The sequence below is a fragment of the Mesoplodon densirostris genome, chromosome 17, assembly GCF_025265405.1.
Source record: "Mesoplodon densirostris isolate mMesDen1 chromosome 17, mMesDen1 primary haplotype, whole genome shotgun sequence".
NCBI lineage: Eukaryota > Metazoa > Chordata > Mammalia > Artiodactyla > Ziphiidae > Mesoplodon > Mesoplodon densirostris.
In genome coordinates, this window is record NC_082677.1 from 66,418,589 (window position 1) to 66,439,791 (window position 21,203).

Below are 21,203 nucleotides of genomic sequence, written 5' to 3' on the forward strand. Positions count from 1 at the left end.
ACCAAGATGGTGGCCCGACTCGAATCTGACCTCCAACAGACCCTGAGTCTCATTATACACTGATTTTACTACATTAGCATATTAAGCGACACACACCTACCAACGGCCATGACCGGACACCAAGGACCAAAAAAGGATAAAAGCGGTGGCACTCCCCTCCCTCGGAGGAAGTGCTGCCCCTCCCCCAGTAGACTAACGCATATGCCTCCCCATCATTAGCCTCAGTCCTCCTCCCTTCGTCTTTACTCTAAAATTAAATCCCTCTCACCAGGTGGGTGAGAAGTTGATCTGTGAACTTACCTCCCGTTTCTCCATTCCTTGGCCCATGAATAAAGCTTGTGCTATGTCCATCTCAGCTTCAGTTTTGTTATTTGCCTACTTGAACCCAGCTGGGCTAGGGCTCAAACAGGGACCATGCAACTTAATTTGGTGACGAAACTGGGGAACAGGAAAACCGTTGGAGGAAGTGGCCTGGATCCTGAAGACGAAGAGGATTTTGCCAGGAGGCGCGCGTGGGCGAGGGGTGGGTAGAAAATTAAGTGTCTCAAGGCCTGATTTTTCTTTTGCCTTTGACTAGAAGTGAGAACCCACTGCATTCCAGGAACTAGAAGCAGCTGGTGGATCAGAGAGAGCAGAGAGAAAGGTGACATATCCACAGAAGAAACAGCCTTCTCAGTTAAGGAATGAGGACTTGATCCAAAGGGTAGAAAAGGTCCTCAGCAAGCTTTGATCATTTACATTTGCGTTTCTCACTCTAGACTTTGTCCCTCTGTTTCATTCCGTCTCCACACTGCAATGACAAGCTTGTGCCTGAAGCATCTTAGAGATCCAAGCTCCTAACCCAGGAACCAGTTTCCACATTCAGAACTGTGCACACGTCTAAGAACTGTTGCTCGTTTTAACAAGAATGCCAAAGCAGACTCGTTCTGAGTCTGATACCTGGGAATGGTTATATGATAAATATCTATAGGATGAATTAGGCAGGAAGTGTTTATAATATTTGGGAACGATTTTTATTCAAGTAGAAAAATGCTCACGAGTATTGAGAGAAACATTTGGAGATGGTACAAAAATATGCACACAGGAAGCTCCTAGTAATAAAAGAGAAGTGTAGCCACAGATAACCCTGAGAAAAGTAGGAAACGAACTCTGATATTTCATGTTCCTGGAACTTACTGTTTGTGGGTCTTGCTCTGCTCATGCTTTTATCACCTTCTGATGAAATCTTAAGGAGCGGGCGCAGCGTTTATAATCAGGAAGGACGTGTTAAGGATTTCTTACTCTGCCTTCAAATACACAGACACTTACTCTTCAGAATGAGAATTTATTTCATACCATTGAAACTCTAAAAATCATGACTTGCCTTTATCTGAGTAGTTTTTTGAGTTATACATAATTTAAAAAGACGTAGGGGCTGGAAAAACAGAACTAAAAGCAGAAGGTAAAGTTGCCAGTTCCTACTAGCCGGTCCCCATTGTGTACCATTCTAAAGCCTAAACACTCACTTTTTGCCTCATTTAACATCATTTCCATAGAGTGTTCGAAGGCAAACAATATGGAACTTTGCCACCATTTCAAAAATTTAAGTTAGTCCAAAATAACTTTGTGTCTTAGGAAAGGAGTTAAATGCAGGGTATGGACGCAGTGTTGTAAAAGTATGTGCATGTGTGTGTGTATGCTTTAAATAAGACTTCTCTGCAAAACAAACAAACAGAAGGACTTCTTTTAGAGTGTTAGGTTCGTTGCTGGCTGCTTAGAAAACGGCTTTCTTGGTTTGTTTCACAGTTCTGAAGTCTTCCCCATCAGCGGCCACACAGCAGAGTGTCCTGCCCCCAGGGGACAGACACCTGGGCACATCCTGGGCCCAATCCGTCCTCCACTTGCTTCTTGATATTCACATCTGTGTCTGTGAGACAGAATCCAACTTGGGATATGGGTTGCTATTTTCCAGGTACTCTTTCTTTTCATCCGCATCAAACTGCGCTTCAATCTCTGCTGGATTGATGTACGTATAGAATCGGGCCATGATGGCAAATATTACGCTGACGACCAGAAGCAACGCCGCAAACAGAACATACTCGGCCCACTTTGAAGTTGGAGCAAGGAAGAAAACAAAAACAATACAGGTTATGGGAATGTATATATCGCGGGTATTTTTTCTTGAGACATCCAGATCGAAGGTGTTGGAAATGAAGTTGTTAGGGGAAACTGGTAGCTACTGCCACAGATGCAGAATGGCCAGCTTTTCTTGAATGCCCAATGTAACAGTAACATTCTTCGAACAGCTCTGGAGTGCAGACACCCAGGACTTTAAGAAGATGAGACAAAATTTCTGAAAAACCCAAGTCTTAAGACAAATAGCTGGCCCCTGGAAGGATGGGGACCAAGAGCACACCAGGCAGAGTACTCCTGAGGGAAAAAGAATGTGCTGAAATGTTCTAAGGTAAGACCCCCATGTTATCTTTTGGCAAAACGTGGAGGTCTTGAGCATGAAGGATTAGCACAAGCTCTGATGGGACCTGGTGGGGGAAGTAATGAGTCTGATGGGGTAAAGGGACAGCTCCCTTATGAGGCAGAGATTCTGAGTGCTGAAGGAGAGTTCCAGAACCTGAAAAGCCCTCATTTTATTTTAATGGGAAAAATTACGACAACCTTTAGAATGGCTTTAACTTTAGGTATTATGGAACTTTCTGGATAACACGCCTGCTTTGGGGCCATTGAGCTGCATTCACTGAAGCCAGGAAGGATGTTTCCTTTGATAGTAAACCATATGAGTGTGTAGGTATGTTAACCCCATCTGGTTACATCTGGTTATTTTCCAAGTAGAAATAAGAAGAATCAGCACACACTTGGCTGTAAGACCTTTTTGTATCTGCCCTGTCTGGCTGGTCTGGCAGTTTTACTCAGCCATTAGCCAAGACGACCACGTGTATATACGGACAGCTAGGGAGGGTCGTCGCGATGATGATTAACAGGCGAGAAGACAGAGGTACGCGCGATCTCTGTCTGCATCAGTACCTGTTCACTGAACTGGCCTGCTCCTGCTACGATAAGGACGATGAAGTTGCCAATTGCCACTGTCAACAGCCACCCTGCTTGAAGCACGGATTTCATGTTGGAAGGAGCCTGAGGAAACGAAACAGAGTGAGTCCCGATGTAGATGTCAACCGCAGAGCGGGAGAACACAGCGAACTCACAGACTCCCTTAATTAGGCCGTCTACCCCCAGAATGCACATTAAGAGTCAGGCTGGTTTAAATGTAAAAAGGATTATCACTTGGATAACAAGACATCCCAAATGCTCCTGTGGTATGAACATACAAGAATCCTTTGTTTTTCACTCTCCACATGCTTGCAAAGCTGTCATCCTGATGAAATGGACGAATCTACAGATGAACCGATTCTGCTTCTACAGAAGAATTTTCAGACAAAGCCATGCAGTCCGACCTCTCCTTCCCCCCAAACGGAGGCTGCTCTCTGCGCTGTCATCTTGCTCTTTGGGGAGCTTCCCCGCTAGATCACCAAAACTTCTCTTAGAACTCTTGTCACCTGTGTTATAGTCATCTCCTTAACGAGACTCTGAGGTCACTGCAGAAAGGGATTACCCAGCTCATATTTACAATCTTTACTGCAAAACTTGAAGGTATTAGGCATGCTGGGGTTAGGACGACCATAACTGTATTTTGATAAGATAGTTCAGAACCTAAGCTCTAATTTAGGTATCAGCAACATGTGCCTCATTAGTCTAATATTCACAAAAGCAATACTATTTTTTAACTTTTAAAAGCTAGGCCTTGGGCTTCCCTGGTGGCACAGTGGTTGAGAGTCCACCTGCCGACGCAGGGGACGCGGGTTCGTGCCCCGGTCCGGGAAGATCCCACATGCCGCGGAGCGGCTGGGCCTGTGAGCCGTGGCTGCTGAGCCTGTGCGTCCGGAGCCTGTGCTCCGCAACGGGAGAGGCCACAGCAGTGAGAGGCCCACGTACCGCAAAAAATAAATAAATAAATAAATAAATGAAATAAAAATAAAAATAAAAGCTAGGCCTTAATCAGTGTGTTTACTGGGAGCTACAAAGAGACCTCAAGTGAACCTTAAAAATAATGAGGACACAGACCTATGCATGAGCCTGTTATGAACAGGGTTGTTTCAGAACGTGGGATCCACTGACCATCACGACCCTGGTAACGGTTGCTAATACAGTTTTTCCTACAGAGGACCCTAAATCTCTAGCATGTGACTGGAAATTCAGATACCTATATATGGACACTCATGATGCTAAATAGTAATATTCTTTTTTTTTTGGCCACGCCGTGTGGCTTGTGGGATCTTAGTTCCCTGACCAGGGATTGAACCTGTGCTCTCGGCAGTGAAAGCATGGAGTCCTAACCACTGGACCGCCAGGGAATTCCCTAAACAGTAATATTCTTATTCAGTAAATAAGACTTGGTAATTTCTAAAACCTTGTTTGGTAGAACCTACCGTAATGCTTTCTAGAATTTTCTTTTACACTGTAAATACATGGCTACCCTAGCTTTTAATTAAGTCCCAGCAGCATTATTTGAAGGCAGGGTTGTAGGAGAGGGGTGTACAGAACAATAGACAGGAAACCTGAGAATATGAGAACTCCAATCCCGTGACGGAGAAAACCACCTCGCCGCAGGTGAGGAGGAAGTACTGGGGGATTTGCAGGGCCATGCTGATTGTGTTCGGGGAAATATCTTCAAATATCGTCAGTTTGGGGCAGCTGTCACCCTAAACCAGTAAGGCAAAAGCAAGAAGAAGAAATGAAAATCGAGACTGCTTCCAGAATAAAAATTGCTCAGAGAGGCAAACTGAATTTGGACCTTCAGGGTTATACCATAGGATCTATCCAGAAAGTACACATTTTAAATGTAAATATGCAACACTGCATTTTATCCTTGGGATGGGATGGCCTTGGTAGGATTTGAAAATATGTTCACTAGCTTTTTCTTCTTAAATAAGAGAGCAGATTGGAAGTCAGGTTTGTTGAAAACATTGCCAGCTCTTTGAACGAAAAGCTTCCAAGGTCCATGTTGACAGTCTATGAGGACACTGGTCAATGTGAACGTTTAGAGGTCAGTCTGTTTAATTTTATTCTAAAGGTGAACTTAAGGCAATGATAAACCACAGAATTAGTGGTGAACTGAATTAATTCTAAATTCGTTTAAAATACAGATCCTAGTATCACTCTGTTAAATCATTACTATGTCCTGTTTTCAAGGACTCATATCAATAAACTTTGAGTGGAACTTCTGATTCAGTGCAATGAGTTACTAACCTCCCTTGTGATTACATAGGTATACGCACTACCAAATTCAAGGTAGGATGTTTCCAACTTTTTACACTGTTGTGCAATCTCTGATGAGTTTATTGTGAAGGTCTTTCTATGAAAAGAAAGATTAATATAAATTAATGCTCTTGGTATTGAAAGTTTCAATGTATTATTCAAAGAAAAAGACTTGAAACCCTTGAACTTGGGAGCAAAGTGTCCATTGTAGGTACTTACTTGCCAGAAGAGAAAAAATGATATTCGCTGGCATTGTGACTGGTGACGTTTTCATAAACTTCCCCATCCACTGTGACATTGAAGCTCTCAGCAAGAGTATTTACAAATCTGAAACAGAAAACCATCTGTCTTGTGAGTGGACTATGGAATGATTTGCTCCAGGTCACAGTATGTGCATCTGAAGTTGGGCTCTCTTCCCTTTTGGAAGGAATTTAAGATGTCTGCAGAAGATGTCTAGAGTATAAAGACAGAAAGTAACTTACTCTAGGTTTGCCTTTGCTCACCTCATGAGAACACACCTAAAATAATTTATTTAACTCAGGTAAATGCCGGGAACTGTTCTAAGTACTCTGTGACTAGGAACTATCTCAGTGGTATTTTGGGATATTAAGTACAGATTGAAATAGCTGCATCTCCTCCCCCTCCGGAAGGCAGCCACGTCTTTGTGCTTCTTATTTCAGAAGCTTGACAGCCAAAGCGATGAAGGACCAAAAGCAGTAGTTGCCAAGTACCTAAAAGACAGCCTCCAACTGGGGCTTCTTTTACAGCGTCAGGGAAGCCCGTTTATTTCCTTTACTTTAAAGAGCAGCTTCAGGCAGGGAGGGGCTCCAAGGAGTGGACAGGAAGACGTGGGCCAGCCCAGCAATCAGAGACAGTTTGGAGGAATTCCCTTCAGATGGCAGAGACCTGTGTCTGCAGGTCGTGGAGTAACAGTGATCAGCACCCACGGGAATACGGCTGGGAATGGAACACCCAGTAGGACTGGGTGCTGGGTCCCAAGGTTTCCAGTCTCTGAAACATTCCCTGTGTCCAAGCTTCAATGGGACCGTTTGAGTTGTTTGCCTCCAAAGGACCATATAGGTGGTGACCGGGTGGACAGATGATTAGAGATCCCTTCCTCAAGTGTTCCAGGCTAGAGAAGACTCTGATACTCTTGTACTGCCCCAGGGAGAAGGGGGCTACCCCAAATAAGAGCAGCGGACCTTTCCTACCAGATAGGTGATTTGAAGGCATACAGAAGATCATCCAATTCAGAGAACGAGAAGTAATAACAGTATACACTTAGGTACCATAAAGAACAATTTACCTTCTGCATCCCTAAAATACATGGTGATGGAATAAAATTTACGTTTTAAGGCAGGACAAGAATATGTAAGCATATCATTCCCTGCCCTGTATTGAGCACTCCCTAATATGCAGTGTGCATTATACATTAACTTGACCTCCCCAAAGGTGGGAATGCTGGCTCCACCGTAAAGATCAATTTTTTTTCCTTTCTTCTGACGTCAGCAGTGTAACTTCTTGGAAGATAACATTCTTTCCTAATTCTGTAAGGGGTCGTGGCGACCTACTGCTTGCTTTGTATGTGCAGACTTAGACTATGTGTTTTTGGTGAACCTTATGTAAAAGTGTGGTTCATTTTGATGTACAATCTTTTGTCTCAAAAATGTATATTTTGAAGTACCTTTGTGGTTTTTTTTTTTTTTTTTTGGCCACGCCAGGCAGCTTGTGGGATCTTAGTTCCCTAACCAGGGATTGAACCCAGGCCCTCGGCAGTGAAAGCGTGGAGTCCTAACCACTGGACCACCAGAGAATTCCCTTGAGGTACCTTTGTATACTTGAAGTACCTTTGACTTCTAACAAGTGGAACAGTCCTCAGAGTTTTTTGAAAGTCTGTCTCCCGGGTTATAATCTTTTAGATCTGCTCGAATAAAATTCTCTACTTCTCCTTTAGATGGACTATTGATTAATTTTTTTGTCAACAGTGGCCAAGTTTCATCTACTTTGTGGCAATAAGTAATATTGGTCAAATTCCAGGGACTGAGAGAACATTTTTATGAATGAAACATTTGACTTGGTGTCATTTAACAGGTGATTAAAATAGAAAACTGAACCTGATGTAGGTCAACAGGAGCCTAATAGAGTGAATGTTGCTCCGAACTATAAATGCCACTTTGATAAAAGATTAAGATGAACCATTCAAAAGAGAGACAGTGGAAACAGTATGAAATTAGGAAGTAGACCCTTGGGCCTGGGGCCTGGCTTTATATATTATAAGGTAGAAGACTGAATAAATCCTATCCTAAGCCTTGAGTACTACTGCCCGCCTGACATATGTCTCAGGGCTGGTACAAGATACCAATAAGAATGGAAATAATCTGAAAAAAAGAAAAAAAAAGCAACATCACACATACCAGATGTGTTTTCATATACACACAGAAAATAGGAGAGGATTAACAGCAAACACATTCTGAGTGCTTCGAAAGGCATGGAAAGCAGAGGTTCCAGATCAATTGTGCTCTGAGAGCTCTGATCAGGCAAATCCTAGGGTCCACTAGGCTTCACGCTGGCTTGACGTCTTAGGAGCACCAGGATCTAAGCTACAAAGTGATCATGGGAGGAGGGATGGAGAGTGGGAACCAGCTGAGAAAACAAGATGGGACCAGTTCCTTAAAGAATAACGAGAGGACAGAGATATTTGTTCCTCTTCAATAAAAATTTTTTAAAAAAAGGCTTCATGAGCTATAGTTCACATACTGCAAAATTCACCCCTTTAAAGTGTGCAATTCAGTGATTTCCCTATAGCCACATGGTTGTGCAACCATCACAAGAGTCCAGTTCTCATCACTCCAAAAAGAAACTCAATACCCGCGAGTAGTCTCTCTCCATGCCCCCTCCCCACAGTCCTTGGCAACCATTAATCTCCTTTCTGTCTCTGTGGATTTGCCTGCTGTTTCATATAAATGTAATCATACAGCAGGAGGTCTTTGTGCCTGGCTTCTTTCACTTAGCATAGTGTTTTTAAGGGGTATTCATGTGACAGCATATAGCAGTACTCCATCTCTTTTCATGGCTGAATAATATTCCACTGTATGGATAGACCACATTTTGTTTATCAGTTGATGGGCATTTGAATTGTTTCTACATTTTGTCTATTGTGAATAATGCTGCTATGAACATTCATCTACAAGTTTTCGAGTGGACATATATTTCCATTTCTTGTGGGTTGTATACCTGGGTGAAAAATTGCTGGGTCATATGATAACTCTATGTTTAACATTCTGAGAAACAGTTTTTCAAAGTGGTTGCATCAGTTTACATTTGCACCAGATGTGTACAAGGATTCCAATTTATCTGCCTCCTCACCAACATGTTTTATTACCTGTTTTTTTTTTAAATTTATTTATTAGAGCCTGGTGAATGTGAAGTGGTATCTTCTTGTTTTGATTCACATTTCCCTAATGAATGATGATGCTGAGCATCTTTTCATGGACTTTTTGGCCAATAGTATTTTTTTTTGGATAAATGTCTATTCAAATACTTTGCCCATTAAAAAAATTGGGTTACCTGTCCCTTTATTATTGAGTAGTAATAATTTTTATACATTTGGAATATAAGTCTCTTATATATGATTTGCAAATATTTTCTCTCATCCTGTGGGTTGTCTTTCACTTTCTTGATGGCATCATTTGTAGCACAAATGTTTTCAATTTTGATGAAGCCTATTACTATTTTTGTTGTTGTTGTTTCTGCTTTTAGTTTCATATATAAGAAACCACTGCCTAATCCAAGGTCACAAAGATTCATTCCTATTTTTCTTCTAGAAATTGTATTGCTTTAGCTATATTTAGGTCTATGATCCATCGAGTTAATTTTTATATATGGGATCAGTGAGGGGGGTGTTCAACGTCAGTCTTTTGTATGTGGATTTCCAGTACCATTTTTGGAAAACTCCACAATTTTTAAAATGAAGATATCTTTCTGAATCTACTTATGGCCAATCATGTCCCAGCTACACTCCCTCCTTAAAGCATCTTTTTTCAGTATGGCAGTCATCAAAACCAGGACTGAAATAAACTGAACTGACAGTAAATCTTAAATTGAGATTTTTAGCAACCAATGAAGCATATAATCACATTATCTACATGAATGATTTCTGTACCACTACTGAATAAAAATATTTGTAAAATATTGTTTTTTAAAACTTTTTTCATCCTTTTTGTATTTCTTTTTTGTATAACTTATGATGAACATATTAATTTGGTACAGTAGTTTATATACATTTATAATTTATAAAGGATACCATATTCATACATTGTGGGTACATGCTCAAAATATTTTTATTGAATGTGATAAAAGGTTTAAAGATCACTGCCCTCGAGAAACTTCCCACATGTGGACAAAGAAACATATGTGAATGTGGACTGTGACATTGTTTGGAAAAGCGAAAATAACCTAAATTTCCTGTACAGAGGAATGGACAAAAAAATTGTGGTATATCCATGCAATGGAATATTATACAATGGTTTAAGTGAATGGATAAGGGACACAGATATGAATATGACTGAATATTAAAATAATATTTCTAACGTAATATATTTTATAATATGATTGCAGAATGACATATACACAGGACAATGACATTTTAAGTTTAAAAACATGTCAAAAACATATTGTTTATAGATACATATATGTAGCAATATGTAGTGTTAAAAAAATTCATGAGAAAGATCAGTATCAAATTCTTGACCACTTTTTGACTGAAGTATTGCCATTTATTTAAAAGAATGTAGTCTATTAAGTCCTGCAGTTTCCTGATACCACATAATTAAGAGGATTCCATTTTGCTTAAGGTTCTATATACTATTCCTTTATTTCATATATTACTCAGAAGTCTGACTTCCTGAAATTTTTGAAGTTGTTCTAATTATCAGTTTGTCTCTGACGCTAGTTTTTCAGAACTTCCCTTTTTTTTTTTTTTGCGGTACGCGGGCCTCTCACTGTTGTGGCCTCTCCCATTGCGGAGCACAGGCTCTGGACGCGCAGGCTCAGTGGCCATGGCTCACGGGCCCAGCTGCTCCGCGGCATGTGGGATCTTCCTGGACCGGGGCACGTACCTGTGTCCCCTGCACCGGCAGGAGGACTCTCAACCACTGCGCCACCAGGGAAGCCCCTTCCCTTTTTATTTTAATGTGTCTCCTGGGCATTACTGAAATAATAAATAATAAAACCTTTGATCCATTAAGAATTTGTTGTTGCCAATAAAAAGAAAAAAGTTTCTGGTTTATCTTTTACCACGTGGATGGACTGGTGGAGTTAAGTGTTGGCGACCTCATGTATCCTTCTTCCTTTCTAAGATCTCATCAAAGACAATGAAGGAGGAGAGGGAGAGGGAGAGGAGTGAGGAAGGGGGGAAAGGGGAAGGGAAGGAAGAGGGGGAGGAGAGGAAGAGGAGGAGAAGAACGAAGCTTTAACAGCACCAGAACAAGAAAGGATACCACAATCTAAATTGTCAAAGTTTCTAAGGTTAGGAGACGTTTTTGACAAAATCAAAGCAATGGATTCTGAGGCACAAAACAATACCCTGAGGCACAAAGGAAATCCCAGAGGTGCTGCCAGCTCAGAATCAAATACAAAGGTCAGGAAAGGGCCAGGTGACCATGATTAGTGTACTTCCTCCCAGGTCTGCTAAGGCAGTTGTTGCGGATGTGCGTGGGTGAGGGAGAGAACAACAATCCAGAAGATAGAAAAGGTATTAGGGGCTGAACTGTGTTCCCCACTTCCCAGTTCATATGTGGAAGTCCTAACCCCCCAATATCTTGGAATGGGACTGTATTTGGAGACAAGGTCTTTAAAGAGGTAAAATGAGGTCATTCGGGTGGGCCTTAATCCCAGATGACTGGTGTCCTTATAAGAAGAGGAGATTAAGACACAAGCACACACAGAGGGATGACCATGTGAAGACGAAGGGAGAAGACGGCATCTACAAGCCAAGGAGAGAGGCCTCAGAGGAAACCAGCCCTGCCGACACCTTGACCTCAGACGTCCAGCCTCCAGAACGGTGAGGAAGTCATTTTCTTTTTGTTTAAGCCTCCCAGACTGTGGTACTTTGTTATGGCAGCCCTAGCAAACGAATGCAGAAGGGAACAAAGAAAACGAGGGAAGGAACCGAAAATTCAAAGGGCCTAGTGCAGGCAAGATTTATGAATAAAATCACATCCAGACTTACTTTCACTGCAGAGAAATGTGAGAACACCAAGGAGAAAGGAGCTAACAAAAGCGAGGAGAGAAGAAAATGAAATTAACTACAAAGACTGGCAGACGCTTTTTGTTGTTTTTTTTTTGTCTGCACAACTAGGTACTAGATGCCAGTAGAAAAAAAACCTCCAAGGTTCTGGGAGAAAATAGCATCCAACCTTATGATGAAGTGTACGAATAGGAAAAGGCATTTTCAGGCACACAAGGGCTTGCAATTTACCTCACAGCTTCTCTTGACAAGATAACTGAGCATATCCCACAGCAAAACAAGAAAGGTATCTCAGAAAGATGACATGAGATCCAAGAAAGAAAGGCAGAAACCTGGGCATACGACAAAAATTCTATGAGGATAGTGGCATCACAAGATTACAGAGCAAAGGTTCCAGTGGGATCAAAGAGCATGCTGAAGGTTTCCAGAGACACGGAGCCCTGGATCCGCTCACCTTGGGGATAAAGGCTTATGCTTTTGTCAATGAGAGGTCAAGTAAGCTACAGGACAAAAACAAAAGCTATGCGAGAAAGCCTTGGTTAAATTAAGGCAATCAGGATGCAGTACCACCGAACAATTCATGGAATGTCAATGAATCTTGACATTCAGAACATTTCCCTTTGAGGATACATTTTCAAGTTTATAAAGTTACATTCTCTTCTCTTTCAGACTGATCACTCTTATTACACTACGACTAATATTTATACAGTCAAATTGTAAATCCTGTGTATTGATCTATTTTTTAGACTCCACCTAGCACATGAAATACACGGAAAAATAAATGTTAAGTAATAACAATGTGAAACATGGGCAGTAAAGAGAGATGAAGAGTACATTAATTTCTTTATACCATTAAATTAGTAGATACCACCGTAATAACATACTTATTTCTCTATTAATGTGTTCTAGTGGTAGCTAGTAAAAGCTAAAATCAGAAATTCGGTTGTAGCCACAAAGAAATGGGAATTGCAGTAAGGGTTAAGGCAAATAGGAGACCTACTCTCATTTTTCCCCAATTTATTCTTATTAAAAAAGTGTATTTATAGTAAACTGGCTTTTTTGCTATATAGTTCTATGAGTTTTAACACATGTCTAGATTTATATAAACATCATCACAATCAGGATACAGACCAGTTCCATTGCCCCCAAATCTCCCTCATGCTACCATGTAGTTAAACCTTTCCTCCACTCCTACCCATGTCAACCACTAATCTGTTCTTTATTCTTAGGGTTTTTTTGCCACTTCCAGAATGTCATATAAACGGAATTACACAGTATGTATAACTTTTTGAGATTGGCTTCTTTGATGGCATAATGCACTTCAATTTCTTTTATATTGTTGTATGAATCAGTAGTTCGTTCCTTTTTTTTCTTGAGTAATATTCCATTGTATGGATGCAATAAAATCTGATGTCTGTTTACCCATCACCCACTGAAGGATATCTGGGTGACTTCCAATCTTTGGTGATTATAAACAGAGCTTCTATAAACATTTGAGTATAGGTTTTATGTGAGCATAAATTTGCATTTCTCTAGGATAAATATCTAGGAGTGAGATGGCTGGCTCATATGGTAAGTGTACCTTTAATTTTATAAGAAATTGCCAAACTGTTTTTCAGAATGGCTGTACCATTTTGCACTTCCATTTCAATGCATGGGAGGTCTAGTTGCTCTGTATCCTCACCAGCACTTGATATTGTCAGTTTAAAAAATTATTATAGCCATCCAACAGGTGTGTCATGAAAACTCACTGTGCTTTTAATTTATATTTCCTCAATAACCAATGATGTTGAACATTTTTTCATGTGCTTATTTGTGTATCTTCTTTGGTGAAATGTCTGTTAAAATCTTCTGCTCTATTTTTTGTTTTGTTTTGTTTTATTTTTTTCTGGTACGTGGGCCTCTCACTGTTGCAGCCTCTCCCATTGCGGAGCACAGGCTCCGGACGCGCAGGCTCAGCGGCCACGGCTCACGGGCCCAGCCGCTCCGCGGCACGTGGGATCCTCCCGGACCGGGGCACGAACCCGTGTCCCCTGCATCGGCAGGCGGACTCCCAACCACTGCGCCACCAGGGAAGCCCCCTCTGCTCTATTTTTTAACTGGATTATTTTATTATTGAGTTTTGAGAGTACTTTATATGTTCTGGGTACAAATTCTTTGTCAGATATGTATGTGATTTGTAAATATTTTCTCCCTGTTTGTAGCTTACCTTTTCATTCTCTTAACAGTGAGATTCATAGAACAGATGTTTTTAGTTTTTTTGTTTTTTGTTTTTTTTGCGGTACGCAGGCCTCTCACTGTTGTGGCCTCTCCTGTTGCGGAGCACAGGCTCCGGACATGCAGGCTCAGCGGCCATGGCTCACGGGCCCAGCCGCTCCGTGGCATGTGGGATCCTCCTGGACTGGGGCATGAACCCGTGTCCCCTGCATCGGCAGGCAGACTCTCAACCACTGGGCCACCAGGGAAGCCCTGTTTTTAGTTTTGAGAAAATTTATTTTTTTTCTTTTATGGATTATGCTTTTGGTGTCATATGTAAGAACTCAAGTCACAAAGATTTTGTTTCCCTATAAAAATTTAATAGTACATTTTACATGTAGGTCTGTAATCAATTTTGAGTTAATTTTCCTACATGATGTATAAGATTTTTTATATAATTTTGTATAAAATGTAAAGTTTAGGACAAATTCATTTTTTACGTATGTGTCCAAATGTTTCAACACCATTTTTTAAAAAAACTAAACTTATTAGCCCATTGAATTGTCTTTGTACTTTTGTCAAAAGTCAGTTGACTGTACTTGGGTGGGCCTATTTCTGGACCATTACACTGACCAATTATGCTAAGTGAAGTCTGCTAGACAGAGAAAGACAAATACTGTATGGTGTCACTTATATGGGGAACCGAAAAAGAAAAAGTTGAATACATAGAAACAGAGAATAAAGTGGTAGCTGCCAAGGAAGGAGGGAATGGTGAGGGGAGATGTTGGTCAAAGGGTATAAACTTTCAGTTTTAAGATGAATAAGTTCTAAGGACCTAAATAAAGTACAGCATGGTGACTAATTAATACTATATTGTATACTTGAAATTTGCTAAGAGATTGGATCTTAAAATTCTCATAATATAAAAATGGTAACTTTGAGGTGATGAATAGGTTAATTAACTTGATTGTGGTAAATATTTTACAGTGTATACATATATCAAATCATCACGTTGCATACTTTAAATATATATGATTTTGTCAATTATACCTCAATAAAACTGGAAAAATCATAAACCAAAAAACCAATGCTACGATTGAGATAGGAAATGCACTAAACCTATAGATCAATTTGGGGAGGATTGACATCTTTTCTATATTAAGTTTTCTAATCAATGAAACCAACATATCTCTCCATTTATTTAGGTCTCCATTGATTTTTCATCAGCGTTTTGTAGTTTCAGCTCTCAAATCCTGTATATGTCTTATAAGATTTATAATTAGTATTTCATCACTTTTTTTGAGCTATGGTAAAAGGTATAGTTTAAAATTTTCAGTTTCCAATCATTTATTGCTAGTATATAGAAATATGTTTGTTTTGTTGTTGGCCTTGTATCCTGTAACCTTTCTAAACTCACTTACTGATTCTATGGGCTTTTTCTGTAGAGTCCTTGGGACTTGTTTATGCAATCCTGCCTTCGTGAGTTGGGATAGTTTTATTTCTTCCTTTCCAATCTAGATGCTTTTATTTATTTTTCTTGCCTCATGGCACTAGCATCCAGAAGGATTGTGAATAGGAGTGGAGTGGACAGTCTAACCTGATTCCTGATCTTAGGGGGAGAGCATTTAGACTTTTGCCTTTAAGTACAACGTTAGCTTGGATTTTTTTAGATGTACATTTTCAGAGTAAGGAAGTTCCCTTCAGTTCCTAGTTTGCTGAGAGTTGTTAAATGAATGGATGCTGAATTTCATCAAATGCTTTTTCTGCATCAATTCGTATGATGATGTGGATTTTCCTCTTTAGTTTATTAAGATGATGGATTTTATTTATGATTTAAAAAACACTGAACCAGGGCTTCCTTGGTGGCGTAATGGTTTAAGAATCCACTTGCCAATGCAGGGGACACAGGTTCGAGCCCTGGTCCAGGAAGATCCCACATGCCGTAGAGCAACTAAGCCCGTGAGCCACAACTACTGAGCCTGGGCTCTAGAGCCTGTGAGCCACAACTACTGAGCCCACGTGCCACAACTACTGAAGCCCGCGTGCCTAGAGCTGGTGCTCCGCAACAAGAGAAGTCACCGCAATGAGAAGCCTGCGTACCGCAACAAAGAGTAGCCCCCGCTCGCCGCAACTAGAGAAAGCCCGTGCAGCAACAAACACCCAGTGCAGCCAAAAATAAATAAATAAAATAAATTTAATAAATAAATTAATTAATTAATTTAAAAAAAACCATTGAACCAGCCTTACATTCTTGGAGTAAAGCACATACTCTCATTTTATATCCTTGTTATAGTTGAATTTTACTATGGGTATACATTAGTTATGTAAGAAGCTGATATAACTTAAGTTTTAAAGAAATACACATACCTGATTCCATTTTTTCCATTTTCTGGCTTCTGGTTAAGGCCATCCTTTACCTGAGAAAGAAAACATTTTCAAATCTAACTCATCAGAATAAGTTCAGAAGGAGAGTGATATTGGCATTTATCCTAGGAGCTAAGGGCACCTTGATTACATTTGCTGGGCTCCATTCTTCAGCCCTGGTTCACCTGAAGTTAAGATGAGTCTCTACAACTTTTCATGCTTGCTTTCTAGTGGTTCCACAGAACACTGCTCTACAAGAATTTAGGGCAAGTCACTCAACAGTTCCCTAATTAAACACATTACCAAGAAGTCTTAATTCCCTATCGCAGTTCTGTAGAAGCTCACCTAAATTCACCTGACAGAATACCCACAACTCCTTCATTAGGTCAACTACACCATCACAGCTGCTTTGTATGCTGAATGGAATATCCAGATGCCTATATTTTGTCATGAAATCATTTTTATGCGTTTCTATTGCTTTTACCTAACGTATTCACTCTATTTTTTTTTTTTTTTTTTTGCGGTATGCGGGCCTCTCACTGTTGTGGCCTCTCCCGTTGCGGAGCACAGGCTCCGGACGCGCAGGCTCAGCGGCCATGGCTCACGGGCCCAGCCGCTCCGCGGCATATGGGATCCTCCCAGACCGGGGCACAAACCCGTATCCCCTGCATCGGCAGGCGGACTCTCAACCACTTGCGCCACCAGGGAGGCCCTCACTCTATTTTTTAAGAGACGGCTCTAATTTCCCAATTACTCAGTGCAAATTTTTTAAATGAATGCCATTAAAGATATATTTAAAACTTTATCTCAAAAAGTCTCTGAGAATGCACACAGGTACTCTGTGTGACCTGTGTACACATACACCATTCCATGCCCAGAAGGTCTTTTTAAGATTTGTAAAATTACTATTAACCCATCCCATCAAACCTTTACTGCAAGTCAAATGACTGTGTCCTTGAAGAAGGAAGAATTGAGTATTATCTAATATGGGGAGGAAAAAAAGTCACACCACTAAAAGGCTGTGTCTCCAATAGTACAGTCAAGAGTCAGCTGCAGGTGTCCAGCTACTTACCACTTGGTAATTGTCTGGGGCCCAGACTAGAAGGGTATGGCGATGGCCCTGCTCAAAGTCAGGATCTACTGGAGTGAGTGGCGATCCAGTAGAAGAAATGTTTATACTTGTCAGTTTGTCTGCACTGAAAGTCATAAATTTACTTGCCTATAATGGGGGGAAAGGAATCACAGTTAATACCAGAGCCTTATTCAGCACTAACACTCTCATGCATATGATTTGGCATTCCCAGGTCATGTGCATACACATCCAAAAATGCCTTGATGGGGGCTGGCATTGGTTTGTCTCAGCCCCCGCCCTAGTCCACCGCTGTGGACTCTATCCTGAAGTTGTTTAGCATTACCACAAGAATTATGATTTTCATCCAGCATTTTACTTTCATTTTATGAAGATAAATGCTATGGAAATTATTTCTACCATTGGGCAAGGAACAGCATTGAGGAAAAGCAACAGCCTGGGTGAAAATCAATACTGGGCTTTCCCAAGCATCGGGCGTCAAACATTCTTTCTTCCTTCACGATTATTAGTTTGGCAAGATCTAAGGGAGTGGTTCTCAGTGGTGGCTGACCAGGAATGTGACCAGTTAAATCAAAATTTCTGGAGTTGGGTTGCAGGCATCAGAATTGTCAAAGCTCTCCAGACTTAAGGTTGAGAAGCTCTAATCGAGACCAATGACCATCCATTCACAGTAGGGTTTTCCAGTCTCAGCACTGTTGGCATTTGGGGCAGATAATTCTTTGTTGAGGGGGCTGCATGTCAGCATCTCTGGCTTCTACATAGGAGACGCCAAAAGCATACTCCCAGTTGTGACCATTAGAAATGTCTCCAGAGATTTCCAAGTGTTCCCTGTGGGGGCTATTTTGATAGCCCCGGTGGAGAACCGCTGACCCAGAATCTTGCTATTTAAAGTGTGGTTCCACGTACCGGCAGCAGCACTGTCACCCGACAGCTTGTAAAAATGCAGCATTTCAGACCCACTGGTCACAGATCTGCATTTTAACAAGCTCTCCAGGTGATTCACAGACACATTAAAGAGTACACTGGTCCAGAGTGAAGCCAAAATGAGATCAGAGATGAAGATATTTCACTTCCGGGCTCATCTTTGGATTTACACAAGAACCAAGAAGACCGGCTTCTCCAAATCCTATTGTAATAACTCAGGTCAGAAGAGGAAAAAGAAAGTTGCATTTCCTTCTACTTACTTGATACGTCTGGTTAAGTGTCACTGTCGTTCCAGGAAAAGATATATTCATGGTATCATTTCCTATATTCAATACTTTAATTTGGACTTCATTTCCTTTGGGGAAGACGGGAAGAGTTTTCTGAGCAAAATAAAAGAGAATTGGCAGTGAGGTCTTCAGTGCGTACTGAAGATGACCGTAACCATGGCACTGGAGTCACTTTCCCCCTGGCCGAGGAAGGTGGACTGGCTGAGGCACACAACACACCCACCACGAAGCCCAGGAGGCCTCCAATCCCGCACTTCATGGCACCCATAGAAAGTGATGCTCGGATGGAACATGGAAGCAGTCGGCAAGAGGCTGCTCTCGGTCCTACCCAGCCACCTCCAGGTCAGACCTGGTCAAAGGGTGCCAGGGTATGAAGCCTAATACCTGAGGGGTCAGAGTAACCATCGCCTAAATGAAGGTTGATCTTGTTGTAGCACCTGAGGTCTGCTCTCCCTCGTAACTCTAGAAGCTCAGACCTCAGTCCTGGACATAGTGCTCTAAATATCCCCTCACAATGCTTGGGAGCCCCCTGCCTCTCACCCTGCTCAGGGTTTCTGCCTTTTCTCTCAAATCCCAGTGTCACTGAAGTAATCCACGTCTATTTTAGCCCCACAATTCATTTCCCATAAAGCTAGTGATGTCCGAGAGAAAGTGAGCACACCCAAGCTCAAGGCAGAATTACTGACCACAGCCAAGAGGTGGAATGACCCAAATGTCCATCCGCAGATAAATGGACAAACAAAATGTGGTATATCCATATGAAAGACTATTATTCTGCCTGAAAAAGGAAGGAAATTCTGACATGTGCTACAACATGGATGAACCTTGATGACACCGTGCTCAGTGAAATAAGTCAGACACAAAAGGACAAATACTGTATGACTGCCCTTATATGAGGTACAGAGAACAGTCAAATTCAACGAGACGAAATAGAATGGTCATGGCTGGGGGACTGGGGGGAAGTAGAATGAGGACTTGTTGTTTAATGGGTACAAGGTTTCAGTTTTGCAAGATGAGAAGTGCTCTAGAGACTGAGGTCACAACAACATGGATGTACCTAGTGCTACCAAACTGTACACGGAGAAATGGTTAAGATGGCAAATTTTATGTTATACATATTTTACCACACTTAAACATTTAAAAAAAGAGAGAGAAGGGAGGGAGGGAGGGAGAGAGACAGAGATAGAAATAGAGAAAGAGACCGAGAAAAAGAGAGACATGGGGGTGGAGGGGTGGGAAAAGGAGGGAAGGGTGGGGGGGGAGAGAGACAGAGAGAATGAGAGAGAGAGAGAGAGAGAGAGAGAGAGAGAGATTTTACCTCTCATCTTACATACTACCTAACACCCTGTTTCTGAGACCTGCTCTCAGACTAACAGCATTAGGAATCTAGTTCAGTCCCATTTTGAGTCCAGCAGACGTGTGGATTAGCTTGGGAACTAACCATCATCAGGAATGTTAGAATACAAAAGGCATCTTCCCATGAACAATTTCCCATTACAATTGACACATTTTTGCAGGACTTTGTGAGTGACGAACCTCTTTTAACCAGATCTCTTAGGAGTTTAAATAGCAAAAGAACAAGTTCCACAAACTTCCCTCCCCTTATGAAAACTGTATTATAAATGGAAGCCCCTATGTAACTGCCATCTAAGTTTTCTCCTAATTGAGTGCACCCTTTCGGCCCTACTCCTGGCTGCATCCTTTGCAGTGACAAGAACCCACAGGGCAGGCTGACTGAAAGGGACTGTTTTGCCCTGCAGCGCATCGTCCGCAGCCCCAGGACTTAGTTTATCAGCAAATCCCTGGCGTCCCTCATCCTCTCAAGTCCTGGAGAAGGACGCTCCACCAGACCCACCAAGAAAGGCCACTGGAGAATCAGAAAGCAACTCACTTCGATTTCCACCTGCACAATTGCAGCTGCCACAAAAGCCATGGAAGCCAGGATCATTCCAACCGTCATCCTCTTCAAGGGACTGGCGGGACAAGCAAAAGGATGGCTCTCAGCCAGCCATAGGTGAGCAAGCTGATGGTAAACCCACAAGGGAAGCGCTCCTCTCCCGCCCACCTCCCCCAGACAAAACCAACTCCCCCCCAAAACACGTGGATTCCAAGCGTCTGTCTCTTATTCATGACCAGGACTAAGGAGGATAAATGTTACGGCTTCTCATTTGCATTTGGACATTTAAATTCTAGAAACTACTTTAGACCACAGTTACTATTTCTATCATCTGCACATACAAGGGAGCCTTAATGAGAGGATTTTTCAGGGTGCCATTAATAGCACTTTCATTTCAAGGGCAAATTTTCAGAAATGTCAGCACATAGACATCTGATTCAAAAATATTTCTTGGAAAACTCCCTCACATAGTGGCGTCATGGGAGAGAAGCCAGACGTTCTTTCTGCTGAGGCTCTGGGAGCTGAGGGAGCGCAGCCCATCTGCAAAGCCCTGGGACAGATGGAGTCCGAACCCCAAGCTGAGGGTCACCTACGTGAAACTGAAGCCACATTTTGCGATCAGAGGATACACCACGGCATCCATGATGGGGACCAGGATAACGATCAGGATGGCATTCACGGTCTGCAGAGGAAGTGGAGAGGGGCTCTGACTGTCTCAGTGGTGGTTTTGAGCTCTGAAAGCGACTTAAAATTTTTCTCTTACCTGCATCTGATCTGGCTGAATTTCAATAACTCCCTAAAAGGAGGGGGGAAATCTCATTGATAAGTTCGCACAGAGGATCCGTTGGGGGGCTGGGACGTTATGAGAGGGAAGCAAAAAGGGGGCAAAGG

The 21,203-nt window shown here is 41.7% G+C and overlaps 1 protein-coding gene across 1 annotated transcript in view; it reads right to left on the reverse strand.

The window, feature by feature from the left end:
- Nucleotides 1-1,894: 1,894 nt before the first annotated feature.
- SLC15A1 (solute carrier family 15 member 1) overlaps nucleotides 1,895-21,203 on the reverse strand; it is a 32,924-nt gene continuing 13,615 nt past the window's right edge. The window contains exons 11-21 of the mRNA XM_060079781.1: nucleotides 21,076-21,108; nucleotides 20,906-20,994; nucleotides 20,307-20,388; nucleotides 18,389-18,508; nucleotides 17,187-17,333; nucleotides 16,118-16,167; nucleotides 5,527-5,634; nucleotides 5,299-5,404; nucleotides 4,608-4,751; nucleotides 3,019-3,126; nucleotides 1,895-2,086 (exon numbers count right to left, since the gene is read on the reverse strand). Of these exons, the coding sequence (XP_059935764.1) occupies nucleotides 1,895-2,086; nucleotides 3,019-3,126; nucleotides 4,608-4,751; nucleotides 5,299-5,404; nucleotides 5,527-5,634; nucleotides 16,118-16,167; nucleotides 17,187-17,333; nucleotides 18,389-18,508; nucleotides 20,307-20,388; nucleotides 20,906-20,994; nucleotides 21,076-21,108 (1,179 nt within the window). The remainder of the gene's footprint in view (nucleotides 2,087-3,018; nucleotides 3,127-4,607; nucleotides 4,752-5,298; nucleotides 5,405-5,526; nucleotides 5,635-16,117; nucleotides 16,168-17,186; nucleotides 17,334-18,388; nucleotides 18,509-20,306; nucleotides 20,389-20,905; nucleotides 20,995-21,075; nucleotides 21,109-21,203) is intronic.